We start from the raw sequence: 14,084 nt of genomic DNA on the forward strand, positions 1-14,084 counted from the left end.
GTACTATTGGGAAAACAATGAAAGCTACATGGAAAAGAATGAACCTGGATCATCATCTTATACCGTGTATAAAAGTAAACTTAAAATGGATTAAAGACATAAATATTTGATCTGAAACCATAAAACTTCTAGAAGAAAGCATAGGTAGTAAACTCTTAAACATCAACATTAGTAAGGAGTATGTCTCCTAAGCAAAGGAATCAAAGGCAAAAGTAAACCAGTGGGACTACTTTTTGTCCTTTTTGTCTGGCTTATTTCACTTAGCATGTCTTCAAGATTCACAAATGTTGCAGCATATGACAGAATTTTAATTCTTTCTCAGGCTGAATAATATTCCATTGTAGGTATATAATAGCACATTTTGTTTATCCTTCAATAGTTGGTGGCTATTTAGTTGTTTCTACCTTTTCACTATAGTGAATAATGCTGCCATGAAAACTGTTGGACAAATATCTGGACTACAAAAAGTAGTCCCCAAACATAAATACTGTTCATTCATTTGTCAAGCTAAAAAGCTGCATAGAAAGGAAAACATCAACAGAATGAAAAAGCAACCTACTGTATAGGAGAATATATTTGCAAATTACATATCTGGTAAAAAGCTAATATCCAAAATATAGAAGAACTCATGCAACTCAACATGGGAAAAACAAATCATTCCATTAAAAAGTGGGCAGAGGACCTAAACATTTTTGCTAAGAAGAAATACAGATGGCCAACAGGCACTTGAAAAATGCTCTACATTGCTAGTCAGCAACAAAATGCAAATCAAAATCACAATGAGAGCACCTCACAGCCGTTAGAATGGTTAGTATCCAAAAGATGGGAAATAACAAGTTTTGGTGAGGATGTTCAGAGAAGGAAACCCTCCTACAGTGTTGGTAGGAATGTAAATTGGTGCAGCCACTAAGGAAAGCAGTGTGGGGGTTCCTCAAAAAAGTAAAAATAGAAATACCATGTGACCCAGCAATTCCACTTCTGGGAATTTACCCAAAGAAAACAAAATCACTAACATGAAAAGACATGTGCACACCTATGCTTATTGCAATATCATTTATAATAGCCAAGGTATGAAAGCAACCATAATGTCCACTAATAGATGAATGGATAAATAAGATGTGATGTGATTTATATATATACATATACATATAAAACAAAGCTATAAAAAAGGAATGAATTCTTGCAATTCATGATAATATGGATAGACCTAGAGGGTATTATACTAAATGAAATAAGTTAGACAGAGAAAGACAAAAATGCCATATGATTTCACTTACATGTGGAATCTAAAAATGAAAACAAACAAACAAAAAGAAATAAAACCTTAAGTACTAACAACAGACTGGTCATTACCATAGGGTACGGGGGTGGAGCAATTGATGAAATAGGTAAAAGGGATAAAGAGGTACAGACTTCAAATTATAAAATAAATTAGTCACAGAAATGGGAGTACAACACAGAGAATATGACCAATAATGTTGTAATATCTTGGTATAGTGACAGAGAGTAACTACACTTACCATGGTGAGCATTTAGTAATGTATATAATTCTTAAATTACTGTTTTACCTCTGAAGCCAATATAATATTGTATGACAACTATATTCCAATTTTAAAAAAACAGGACAAGAAAACCTGAAATGAAATGAACAAACTGAGTCAGAAAATAACAGGTACTGGTGAAGATGTGGAGAAATTGGAACCCTGTACATTGCTGGTAAGTATGCAAAATGATGCCACTGTGAAAGGCATTTCCTCAAAAAGTTTTTCAATACATGAGTACTGTATGTTGCAGTAATTCCAATTACGGGTATATACCCAAAAGAGTGAAAGCAGGTATTTGTACAACAATGTTTATGGCAGCAGTATTCACCATAATCAAGAGGTGTAAACAACCCAAATATCTATCAACTGATGTGGAAACAACCCAAATATTCACCAACTGATGAACAGATAAACAAAATGTGACATATAAATACAATGGAATATTGTTCAGCCTTACAAAGGATTGAAAATTTGATACATGCTATAACGTGTATGGATCTTGAAGATATTATGCTAAATGAAATAAGCCAGACAAAATGACAAATATTGTGATTCCACTTATGTACCTAGAATAGTGAAATTCATAGACATAGGAAATAAAACAGTAGCTATCAGAGGCTGAGTGGTGGAGATACAACATTGTTGTTCAGTGGGTACAGAGGCTTCATTTTGAGATGATGAAAGGTTCTGGTGATGGATAGAAGTTTCAGTATAAATTTATTAAATATTGTTGAATTATACAGATACAACTTGTTAAGTGGTAAATTTTATGTTACATGTATTTCATCACAATGATAAAAAGTAAGTTTTGTTGAAAGAAATTGAAACAGATATATATAAATGGAAAGATATCTTGTTTTCATGGATTGAAAGACTTACTATTTTTAGGATGGCAACACTTCCCAAAGCAATCTACAGATTCAGTACCATCCCTATCAAAATCACTATACCTATATTTTTTGTAGAAATGGAAAACTTGATATTAAAATGTATATATAATAGTTACAGCACTGACTAGCCAAAACAATCTTGTAAAAGAAAAATAAAGTTCACAGGCACAAAATCCTGTTTTCAAATCTTACTACAAAGCTACAGTAATCATGACAGTGTGGTAGGTGCATGAGGAGAGACACATAGACCAATGGAATAGAAGTGAGAGTTCGAAAAAGAAATCTATACGTCTATAGTCAATTGATTTTTAACAAAGGTGCCAAAACCAATGGGGAAAGAACAGTCTCTTCAACTAGAAAAAATGAGTATCTACATGCAAAAGAATGAATTAGGACCCTTACCTTAAACTATGTACAAAAAGAAAAAGGAAACCTCAAAATGAATCAAAGATTTTAAATGTAAGAGCTAAAACTATAAAACTCTTAGAAGAAAACATAGGATAAATCTTCATTACCTTGGATTTCATAATGGTTTCCTAGATATGATACCAAAAGTAGGAGTAACAAAAGAAAAAAATAATGAATTGGACATCCTCCAATTAATAAATTGAACTAAACATTTGTCCTCCAGAGGACACTATGAAGAAAATAAAAGACAACATATAAAATAGAGTATTTCAAGCTATGTACCTGATATGGGACTTGTATCTATAGCATATAGAGAACATTAACAATTAAACACCAAAGGACACACAACACAGTTCATATAAAGCAAAGGATCTGAACAGATAGTTCTCCAGTGAGTATATATCAATGGAAAACAAGCACACAAAAAGATGGTCAACACCATTAGCCTTTAGGTAAATGCTAACCAAAAACACAGTGAGACACCATTTTGTACCTACTAAGATGGCTATAATTTAAAGAAAAGTAAAAGGAATGTAAGTGCTGTCAATGAGGTAGAGAAAGTGGAACCCTCACACATTGCTAGTATGAATGTGAAAATGGTGCAGGCACTGGAAAACTGGGAACTCCTTATGGCACATATTTTATAACCTTTGGCCTCATTTCTCTTGGAAATATATTCTACTTGCCATATATTATGTTTCTGTGAGCTTCAAGGGCTAAGCTGTAGTTATTGAATAAATTTGTAATCAACTATTTGTGCAATTTTATAGTTTCATACTATTTGGCTTGGAGGCAGGGGGCAGGTAGGTGCACTGGCTAAAGAACAAATAGTTGCTAATACTCACAGCAGAATGACAGATAGCTAAGGAATAACTTAAATATCTGTAATTCTGTTTACCAGAATAACAGTTTTAAAGTGGGAGAAAACCACACGAACATGTACTCATGTATTGCGTATACACACTGATTTTATTAAAATCATGAAGAAAAATGATATGTTGCTTTGGAGACAATAATTGTCAGGTGTTGTTGGTACATAGGTTACTTAAGCAAAACCAAAGAAACTGCTCACACCAGAAAACAAAACAAACACAATTAGTTTTGGTTTCTAGTCCAGCGTAGAAAATTCTTAGGCTAAAGCTGTCACTTCCATTCCCACAAAAAACAAGCAGAAAAACCTGAAAATCAACACCACTTCTTAGATCCATCATGGAATTGATGTCACAGGGCAAATCAAGGCCTCCAAAACTGGAATGCCAGAGAGGTCAATACAGAGAATCACAACTCACAGGAGCAGAACTTGAGGAGCACAAACAACCACAAGAACCAGTACCAAGGCAGGAAAATATAAGCTGTAACTGAGACAGTGTTGGGGGCTTAGCGTGGACAAGTCTGAGTTAAAACCTGAAGAGGGTCCCACGAGTTTGTTAGTTTATCTCGGAGTCCCACCAGGTTCTCATAGTGAAGATCAGAGAAAAATCCTCTCCTGCTTCCTTAAGAGACAGGGAAAGTGTACCACTTTTGAAACACACCCAGAGCATTCTGTTCTTAACAAAGTCTGTCCTCAAGGGAAACTATTTTATAAACGCCTAATCTGCTGGGGTTTTACAGAGCCAAACCAATCCAAAGGAGGGAAATACTTGACTCCACGGCATTCCAGCCTTTAGTATGGGAGAAGGGAAATACTCACTTCCAGCCCCCGCTAGCCTTCCCATCTCACCTAAGGGGGGGCATTAGTGACTAAGAAGCACCTATGAAGATCACAGCTCAGGGGCGCAAGTTCACTAAAAAACTTATACCTACTCGTAGGATAATAAAATGCTTCCTCCATTTTCCTCCTCCTTTCCCCATATCTTACCACATCAGTAAGGCTCCTGTATAATAACATAAGAACACAGTAGAAAGAACTGCATGTTTCAGACATTATTTAAAAAGAACTCTTTTGAGAAACTCAACAATAAGAGAAACAAAAACAAGAACATTCGAGGAAGTTTTAGTCTCTGAAACCTACTGCTACAGCAAATAGTGCAAAGATTCTAACTTCTAGCCAGATAAACATAAAACCTCACACTAAATGGTTTTTTACCCAAGTTATTTTTACCCAGTATACCATGCCCAGTTTTCAACAAAAAATTACAAGATACACGAAAAGACAAAAAAAAATCACAGTTTGAAGAGACATAGCAAACATGAGAACCATATTCAAATATGGCTCACGGATTCAGACCAGAGTTTTAAAACAATCATGATTAATATGCTAAGGGCTCTAAAGTAAAACGTGGAGACAAGTCAGGAAACAGACAGGTAATGTAAGAAGAAGGACAGAAGCTCTAAGAAATAATCAAGAGGAAATTCCAGAAATCAAAAGCACTGTAACAGATGAAGAATGCCTCTGATGACTGATCAATAGACTAGACCACAGACAAGGAAGAATCCATGAGCCTGAATAAAACTTAAATAAAAACTTCTAAAACTGAAATGCAAAGAGAAGAGAAGAACGACAAAGACAGAACAGAATCTCAAAAGACAGTTGAAAAAGTTGTAAAGTGGGCATAGTGGGAATGCATGAAATAGGTGAATGAATCAAAGGAAGGAAGGGAGGGAAGAAGTAAGGAAAAGGGAAAGAGAGAAGGGAAGAGGAAGGAAGGGCAAGCAGACAAAAACACTTGAGGCAATAATCCTACAAGTTCCCAAAATTAAAAATATATATCTAACCACAGATCCAGTAAGCTCCTAAAACACAAAGCAGGATAAATACCCAAAATATCAACATCCAGGCATATTATATTCAAACTGGAGAAAATAAAGGACAGAGGGGAAATCCTTAAGGAAGCCAGGGTTGGGAGAAAGCCGTACTTACAGAGAAGCAAGGGTAAGAATTACAATGGAGTTATCTTCAGAAACTGTGCAATCAAGAAAAAAGTGGAAAGTGTTGGAAAAAAAAGAAAAAATGCCATCCACCTAGAATATTGTATCCACAAAAATTTTCCTTCAAAATAAAACGGAAATAGACTTTTTCAGGCAAAAAAAAAAGAGAGAAGTTGTCACCAGTGGACCTGCCTTCCATATAATGTTAAAATAAATTATTCAGGAAGAAGGAAAATAGTATAGGTTAGAAACTCAAATATATAAAGAAACGAAGAGCATTCAAAAATAATAAAGTAAAATAAAATACTTATCTTCCTTGTACTTAATTACTCTAACAGAGAGCCGTTTGCTCAAAATAAGCACAGCAAAAAAACTGTTTTGTAATTAAAGTTTATGGATACACAAAATGAATGACAGAAAGGGCATAAAGGGCTGGTGGGAGGAATTAAGAATACTTTCTATAAAGTACTTGCACTAACCAAGAAGTGTACTGTATTTGAAAAAGGACTTTGATTAGCTGTCAATGTATATTGCAAACTTAAGGGCAGCCTTGAGGTGTAACTAAAAAATGTAAAAAAGTAAAAAAGGAAAGATAACCGGCATGCTGAGTAGAGAGAAAATGGGTGATGTAAAATGCTCAATTAAAAGCAAAGAAGGCAGGAAAAGAGTGAAAAACCAAAAAAGCAGAAGAAGAACAAGAACAATGAATAGAAAACAATAAAAGAATGGTGGATAGTAATCCAACTCTCAGGAATCACTTTAAATGTCAGTGGTCGAAAAACATCAAAAGATTGAGACTGTCAGATGGATCAAAAAACAAGATCCAACTCTATTTTGTTTATAAGAAACCTACTTTAAATATAAAAACATATGGCTTAACAGTAAAGGGAAGAGATATGCTAACACTAATCAAAAGAAAGTTGCTTATAGTAATTTCAGACAGCAGACTTCAGAACAAGGAAAATTATCAGGGCTAAAGAGGGACATTGCATAATTATAAGGGAGTCAATTCACTAACAGTCTATAATAAACCTTGATGCCAATGGGTCTAACAACAGATCATCAAAATTCATGAGGCAAAACCTCACAGAACTGCAATGGAAAAACAGATGAATTCACTATTATTTAAGACTTCTACCCTCCTATATTAATGATTGACAGCTCCAGTAGGCAGAAAATCAGTAAAGACAGTTGAACAACTCCATCAATCAACTGGATCTAATTAACACATATAGACTTTCAACTAGCAATAGCAGGTACATTCTGTCCACAAGCACACATGGAATGTCACCAAAATAGATCACAATCTGAGCCATAAAATACACCTGAACAAACTGAAGAGAATAGAAATCATAGAATGTATCTTCTTAAACTACAGTGGAAATAAACTAGAAATCAATAAAAGAATGGTAGCTTGAAAAGCCCTAAAATATATTGAGGTTAAACAACACCATTCTAAATACCACATGGGTCAAAGAAGAAGTCTCAAGGGAAGTTTAAAAATATTTTTTACTAAATCAACTAAAAACATAACTTACCAAAATTTGTTGCATGCAGTGAAAGCAGTGCTTAGAATCTCCAGCATTAAATGTACATATTAGAAAAGGTGAAAGATCTAAAATCAATAACCTAAGTTTCTATTTCAGGAAACTAGAAAAGAAGCATATGTTAAATAAAAAATAAGCAGCACAAAAGGAAAAATTAATAAAAATTGGAGAAGACAACAATGAACTTGAAGTGGGACTTCAATAAAGAAAATCAATAAAACCAAAAGCCTGTTCTTAAGAAGACCAATAAAACTGATAAACCTCTAGCCAGGTTAAATAAGAAAAAAGGAGAGAAGACATAAATTACTAATGTAAGAAATGAAAGAAGGGCCATCAATAATGATTCTATGGACATTAAAAAGATAATAAAAGAATATTATTAACACTTATTGGTCATAAAATACCAATTTGATGACTTAGATTAAATGACCATTTCTTTGAAAAACATAATGTGCTGAAACAAACTCATTCAAGGAGAAATAGATACCTGAATAAGTCTATATGTGTCAAAGAAACTGAATTAAAAATGAGTAAACTTTCAAAACAGAAAGGAACAGAACAAGGTGAGGTCACTGGTGAACTCTTCCAAATATTTTTTTTAAAAGGAAATTATACCACTTTTCTGCAATCTCTTCCAGAAAATAGAAACAGAAGGAATGCTTTCTTATTTATTTTATGAGGCTGGTATTGCCCTAATATTAAAACCAGATAGATCCATTACAAGAAAGGAAAACTATAAATTAGTATCTCTCATGAACATAGACGTTAAAATCCTTCATGAAATACTACCAAACTGAGTCCAACAATGTATAAAGAGAAATGTACACTATGATCAAGTATGATTTATTCCACATAGGCAAATAAATAATGCAGTTCATCATGACCTGAAGAAGAAAACCATATGATCACAGCTTATCAATAGATGCCTAAAGAGCATTTGACAAAACCTAACACCATTCATTCTGGTAAAAAGAAACTCATCAGAATAAGAATGGGGAAGCACCTTCAACCTTATAAAGCATGTCTACAAGCATAGCACACATTATTCTTAAGCAAAGAATAACAGCCTACATTGTTCTTAATGATGAGAAACTAGGTCTTGTTCCCTTATATTGGGAATAAGGCAAGGATGAACCACTTCACCACTTCTATTCAATATTAAATTGAAAATCCTAGCTAGGGCAATAAGAAAAGGAAACAGAGGGTATATATATTGGGAAAAGAGAAATAGAACTGTCTTTTTTCATAGATGACATGTTTGTCTATGCAGAAAAATCCCAAAATATCGACAAAAAAATCTCCTGGAACTAGTAAGTGATTACAGCAAGGTTGCAGGATCACAAGGTTAACATATAGAAGTCAATTGCTTTATTATATGCAAACTGAGCAATTGGAGTTTAAAATACAATACTATGCCATTAGCACCAAAGTACTCAGAAGTACATAGGTATAAATCTAACAAAGTATATACAAGATCTGTATGATGAAGATGACTACATTCTGATGAAGGACATCAAAGAATATCTAAATGAATAGACAGATTCCATATTCCATATAGATAGGAAGACTCAACATTGCAAAGCTATCAGCTCTTCCCAACTTCCTCTATAAATTCAGTGCAACCCCAAGCAAAATCCCAACAAATTGTTTTATGTCTATTGATAAACTAATTCTAAGGTTTATATGAAAAGTGAAAGATACAAAATACCGAATACAATATGGAAGAACAACAAATTCATTGGACTGCCTCTAAATTGACTTGAATTCTTACCAGATGTAAAGCTACAGTAATCAAGACTCTGTGGTACTGATGATGAGAACTTTCAATTTTTCTGTAAACCTAAAATCGGTCTGAAAATACTCTGTTAATTAGAAAAACACAAACCACTTCATCATGAATGGACCAATAGTTGCTACTTTTGATGAAAGACTAGTCCAGTGAGGCCATACATTAATTTTATTATCCTGACAGAATAACATAACTTTGGTGATACCGTAAAATAGGCATTAATGTTGTAAGAGATTAATTTATGGACTACCTACATGACTATTAAATTCCATGAGTAATGAATAGCTGAACCACTCTTGAGTGTTGCTTTGGATCAAGTCAGAGGGAATGTGAAGGCCAGCACATACCCGAATACCAGCTTAAAGCTCACAGGCCTTGTAAACTGATCCTCTTCACCTCAAAACACCTAGGTGTCCATGTGTCTTATTCTAACCTGCTCCCCCTTTAAGATATAGGAAGAATATTAAAAGGCAAGCTCGTTATAAATATGCTTACAGAGTGTGATCCCCTGCTCAGCAGGCTTCAAACAAGTAGTAGATCAAATGCCAGGTAAGCTCTCAGATGGTATATAAATTTGACTCTTTAAATATAAAGTCATCAGCCTCAGAGTAATTAGTGTCATCGTTGTCCTGGTCTTAAGTTCTTGGTCTCTTCCATGTTTGAATAAAGTGAGCAATGAAGTTCACCCAAGGTATAAGGCAATTGATTTCACAGGCATTGTAGTGGCTACCCTTTGGTAACTGAAAGAATCCTTAACGAGCATGGCAGAGTGCCGCCCATCTGCAATATTGGTAGAAACTGCACCTGGAAACAGTGAAGCAGGGTCATAGGGCACAGGACAAATCTCCTTTAATTTTATGCCCATTAACTATACTTTTATATATCCTTCCTTATAACTATTACATTAATATCTGATCCAGTATCCAATTAAGTTACTATAAACCCTGAGTCATCCGAGGATGTTTTCTGTGGCAATGGCAGGTAGGGTGGGCATGGCTCTCCTTCAGGAGATTAACCTTAAAGGATATGGATGAAAACTAACACCAGATTCACATAATAAACCATTACTAGACATATCTAATGATCTATAAAACTTTTGTAGTGTGAATCTGTATAACCTAGTTTGAAGGAAAAATTCTCATCAACTAGTACACTCTGAAGCACCAATTAAGATAAAATTGTCCTAAATCATTTAGCACTCTTTTTAGCAAGAAGTAATCTTTCTTTTCTTGTACTTAAATATTTTCAATTGATATGTATTCTCTTTCCAATTTTATTTTGGTAGAGTTAAACTTATCAGTTAAAAAATTAGTTTTATGAATAGCTCTGGCATCAATTAACTATTTATATTCGTACTTTCTAAACCTATTCCACTCTGCCTTTCCTGAGGCAAAGCAAGCAGATTCACATGCTGTTGTAAGGGTACAAATGCACCATGATTTTACACAGAGTGAAAATACTTATGTCTTGCTCCTAATAGCTTGTTGATTCCATAATATTTTATCCTGAAATACCAGTTAAGTATGAATGAGTACATCTAATAACAGTCCAATGTGAAGGGTCTACCAGGTTAGCTTATTCCTAGTTTATTCTAAGTTACTGGACTCATTCCATCAAAAATCCTTTGGGTTTCAGCAGCTATTTCTCTAAAAATGAATTACTCTGGGTAGCTACTATTTCTTAATTATTAGACATAGAATTTGTTCATGCAGATGTTGTATTGCCTGATAACATTTAACAATAAAAAACACAGTTTTCTCCAATTTGGTAATTTAGGACCTATCAAAGACTTTTTTAAAATTCTGATTTGGGAATACTCTAGCCCACCCAATATAAGACCACTTTAAGTATTGATTGAGCCCAGTGTGCTTTTTTGTGGTCTGAATTGGCTAATTTGTATATTTTTCCTCAAGACTTTGTTGTTTGGGGTATATATTTGCTTTTCTTTTAAATGGCCACACAAAATAAAATGCTTATTTGTTTGGAAATTAATTAGAGACAGCATCTGAGTAGATAAGTAACACCTGCAAATGGGTAACCATATTAATATCAAGGAAGACAATCAACGGCCAAATTAGAATAAAATCCCCAAAATTACTCAGAAATAAGATATATTTGAATTTCTTGACAGATATATACAAAAAGTTAACAATGGACACCTGTGGAGAGAATGACTGAGAATATCCATTTAACTATTTAAAAATAAGAAACATGTAGTATTTTAATATTTTAAAATGTAAATTCCCATCAATTTATTCTAATTGCAATGGAAAACCACTTGTAAGCAAGGTGGTAACTTGGTCTGATTAAAATATCTCTCTACTGTTTGGACAATGGATCAGAGGATATCAGGAGAGGAAACATAGAAGCAGCGAGACCATATAAAAGACCACTGGGACAGTCCAGGCTAGAGATGATAGTGGCTTGGACTATGTTGGTGGCAGCAGAGATGAGAAGAAGAGGCCAGAGTAAAGATAGATGTTTCAGAGGTAAAACCCACAGAATTGGTGATGAATTCATTATGGGCAATAAAGAACCAAGGGAATCAAGGAAGCCTTCTAGATTTTTGTCTTAATCAACACAGTGACTGGTATGCCCATGTATTGTAATGAGAAAGAAGTTCAGGGATTGGGAAAACAGCTATTATGGCAGCACGAGTGGCAGAATACTGCAGATGCCCGTCACGCTACCATAACAGATGAACTTGGGTGTTTAATTTGGCCAGAAGTTATGGTGAAAATGTTCATAAACAGTCAGGGCTCAGTTTTAAAAATTAAGAAGATTCCCTTAACCAGTTTCATCAATGCAATACCCGTAATAAATAGTAACACATTTCCTTTTGTTTTTGTTTTAGATTTTTAAAATCAACATTTGGTTTTCTTCTTTGACTAGGTCAGTGGTTTTGAGTTACATAACCATATATTTTTCTTGTTTATTTGTGCTTACACTTACCTTAGAAACTAAGTTTCAGTAGTTTTCGAAAGTTCACACTCTCTTTAATTTACTAGCTCTGCAAGTCTGACTATAATCTATGAAGTCTCGCATGATTTAAACCTGGATACTTATGGAGCCTCATGATAACTAAGATGTGCTCATGTCCTTCCTACAAAAGTCCCAGATTTACACAGCCAACAATGGAAGTCACATGTTTCCAGGGGAAGGTCAACATCTTTGGCATTTCCTGCCTGCTATGGTTTGACAGATATTCACTTTGGTTTTTGTTTTAAACAAAGTTTAAAACAAGGACTTTTTTCAAATAGCTGGTTTACCTCAGGGAAGTGGCAAGGTGAGTTTTCTTAAGCATGTTTTATTTATTCACTCTTTTTGACCACTACACTTTTTCTCATTCTGTAGATGTTTTTAAACTCCTATTACTTTGTCCATCTCAATGAGCTTCAACACAAGTTATGCTCAGCATGGTGTAATGGGAAGCAAGGACCTTGGACACAGCAGAACTGGTTCCCTATCAGGTACAAATGTCATCTCCACTATAAAGATGGGAAACTGAAGAACAAAGAAGTTAAGTAAGTTTTCCAAAGTAACACTACGTGTAATGTAGAGCCAGGATTTCAAGCAGGATTTTCAGCATTTCAAAGTCCAACTTTGGAGGCCATGGTATTTACAGCTATGCCCTGCTGCCTCGAATTGACTGTTACAATTATTTCTGGTAGGCCCTGAAGTAGACAACCCAGTCACATAACATCCCAGAACACAAAATCATGACTTGATCCCATGCTCAAAGAAAGCATGACCTCTGGTCTCATTTTACCATATTAATCTGCTTCCCATGGAAGTGGAAACACATATATGCAATGTACAATTCTTCAAACCTTTCAGAGTAAAGAAGAGGTTACATTAAATAGTCTAACCATTAGATTGTAATGCAGAGACTTAGATACTTACAGGTGAACAATTTGGCGGGCTTAATTGCTCTTCTGAAATGGCCTGAGATCAACAACACCAAAGTTAACTGTTCAAGCAATAGCACTATTCAAGGTCAGGCTGCCATGATGGGGCCAGAAACACAGATATCAAGGTGATAATGGATAGGGCCGAGAGGGATCCGAGATGGCAAACAGGAAATAAAGTCTGGATATAAGCCTCTAGATGGGAATAGAGCTCGTAAAGGATTCACATACCCGAATTTTGCTGAGTTTTCCTCTTCTTCCCGGAGCTTAAGTGTCTTTCGTCCTGAATTCTAAGGGAGAGAAAAATGACAACTGAATAACAATCTTTACCTTTACCCTAGCACCCTTTACACACACACACACACACACACACACACACACACACACACACACACACACACACACACACACACCACCCTTTACAAATGTTAAAGATGTATATAACTCTGAAAAAATTCACAACCACTTCAAAAAACTTTCTAAGAGTCTCAGTGGTTATTTTCATACCTGTGTTTTGAACACTTTTAAAGTCTTTGAGACTTTTCTCACTTAATCTGAATATATTTTTACCTTGCCTCATTCATCATGCTAAGATGTAAGCTTCTGATAAACTCAAATACAAATGCCATAATATGCCAAATATGCCAAAATGAAAGACAGGGAAACAAGGAAAGAAAAACATAGTTTCCATAAGTCTCACATGATTTGGTGCACATAGGTCAATAAAAAATAACTGAATCTTGAAATTTTCCATGTTGAGAAATGTGTGCATTGGGAAAACATTTTAATGTCTAAAAATGTTCATTACTACAACTTACATACCTCACCTACCAGTCTTCACTGTGGTAATATTACTATTAACTGTTTTTGTAATTCATCTTACAGGTCTTCCTTTTTCTTGATTCTAAACTATATTATAATGCTAAATTTTTAAATTTTAAAAACACTAAATTCTAACCTTATAGTAAAATATAATTCTCCCAATTTCTTGTTTTCTCTACGTGTGTGTGTTTGTGTGTGTGCGCAGTGCGTGCGAGTGTTTTCAGGAGTTCCTAAATATTGATTTCCATTTTGAATGCCAATTTTTAAGTATTTACAAACATTTATGGAAATACATTGTTTCTCCATGT

General features: G+C 34.5%; 1 protein-coding gene across 3 annotated transcripts in view; it reads right to left on the minus strand.

Annotated features, from left to right (window-relative positions):
• Nucleotides 1–14,084, minus strand: part of LOC118970540 (kelch-like protein 4) — a 139,216-nt gene that overhangs the window by 48,018 nt on the left and 77,114 nt on the right. For all 3 annotated transcript variants that reach the window (XM_073227359.1, XM_073227360.1, XM_073227361.1), the window contains one exon: nt 13,186–13,244. In XM_073227359.1, the coding sequence (XP_073083460.1) occupies nt 13,186–13,244 (59 nt within the window). The remainder of the gene's footprint in view (nt 1–13,185; nt 13,245–14,084) is intronic.

The sequence above is a fragment of the Manis javanica genome, chromosome X (assembly GCF_040802235.1).
Source record: "Manis javanica isolate MJ-LG chromosome X, MJ_LKY, whole genome shotgun sequence".
Taxonomy (NCBI): domain Eukaryota; kingdom Metazoa; phylum Chordata; class Mammalia; order Pholidota; family Manidae; genus Manis; species Manis javanica.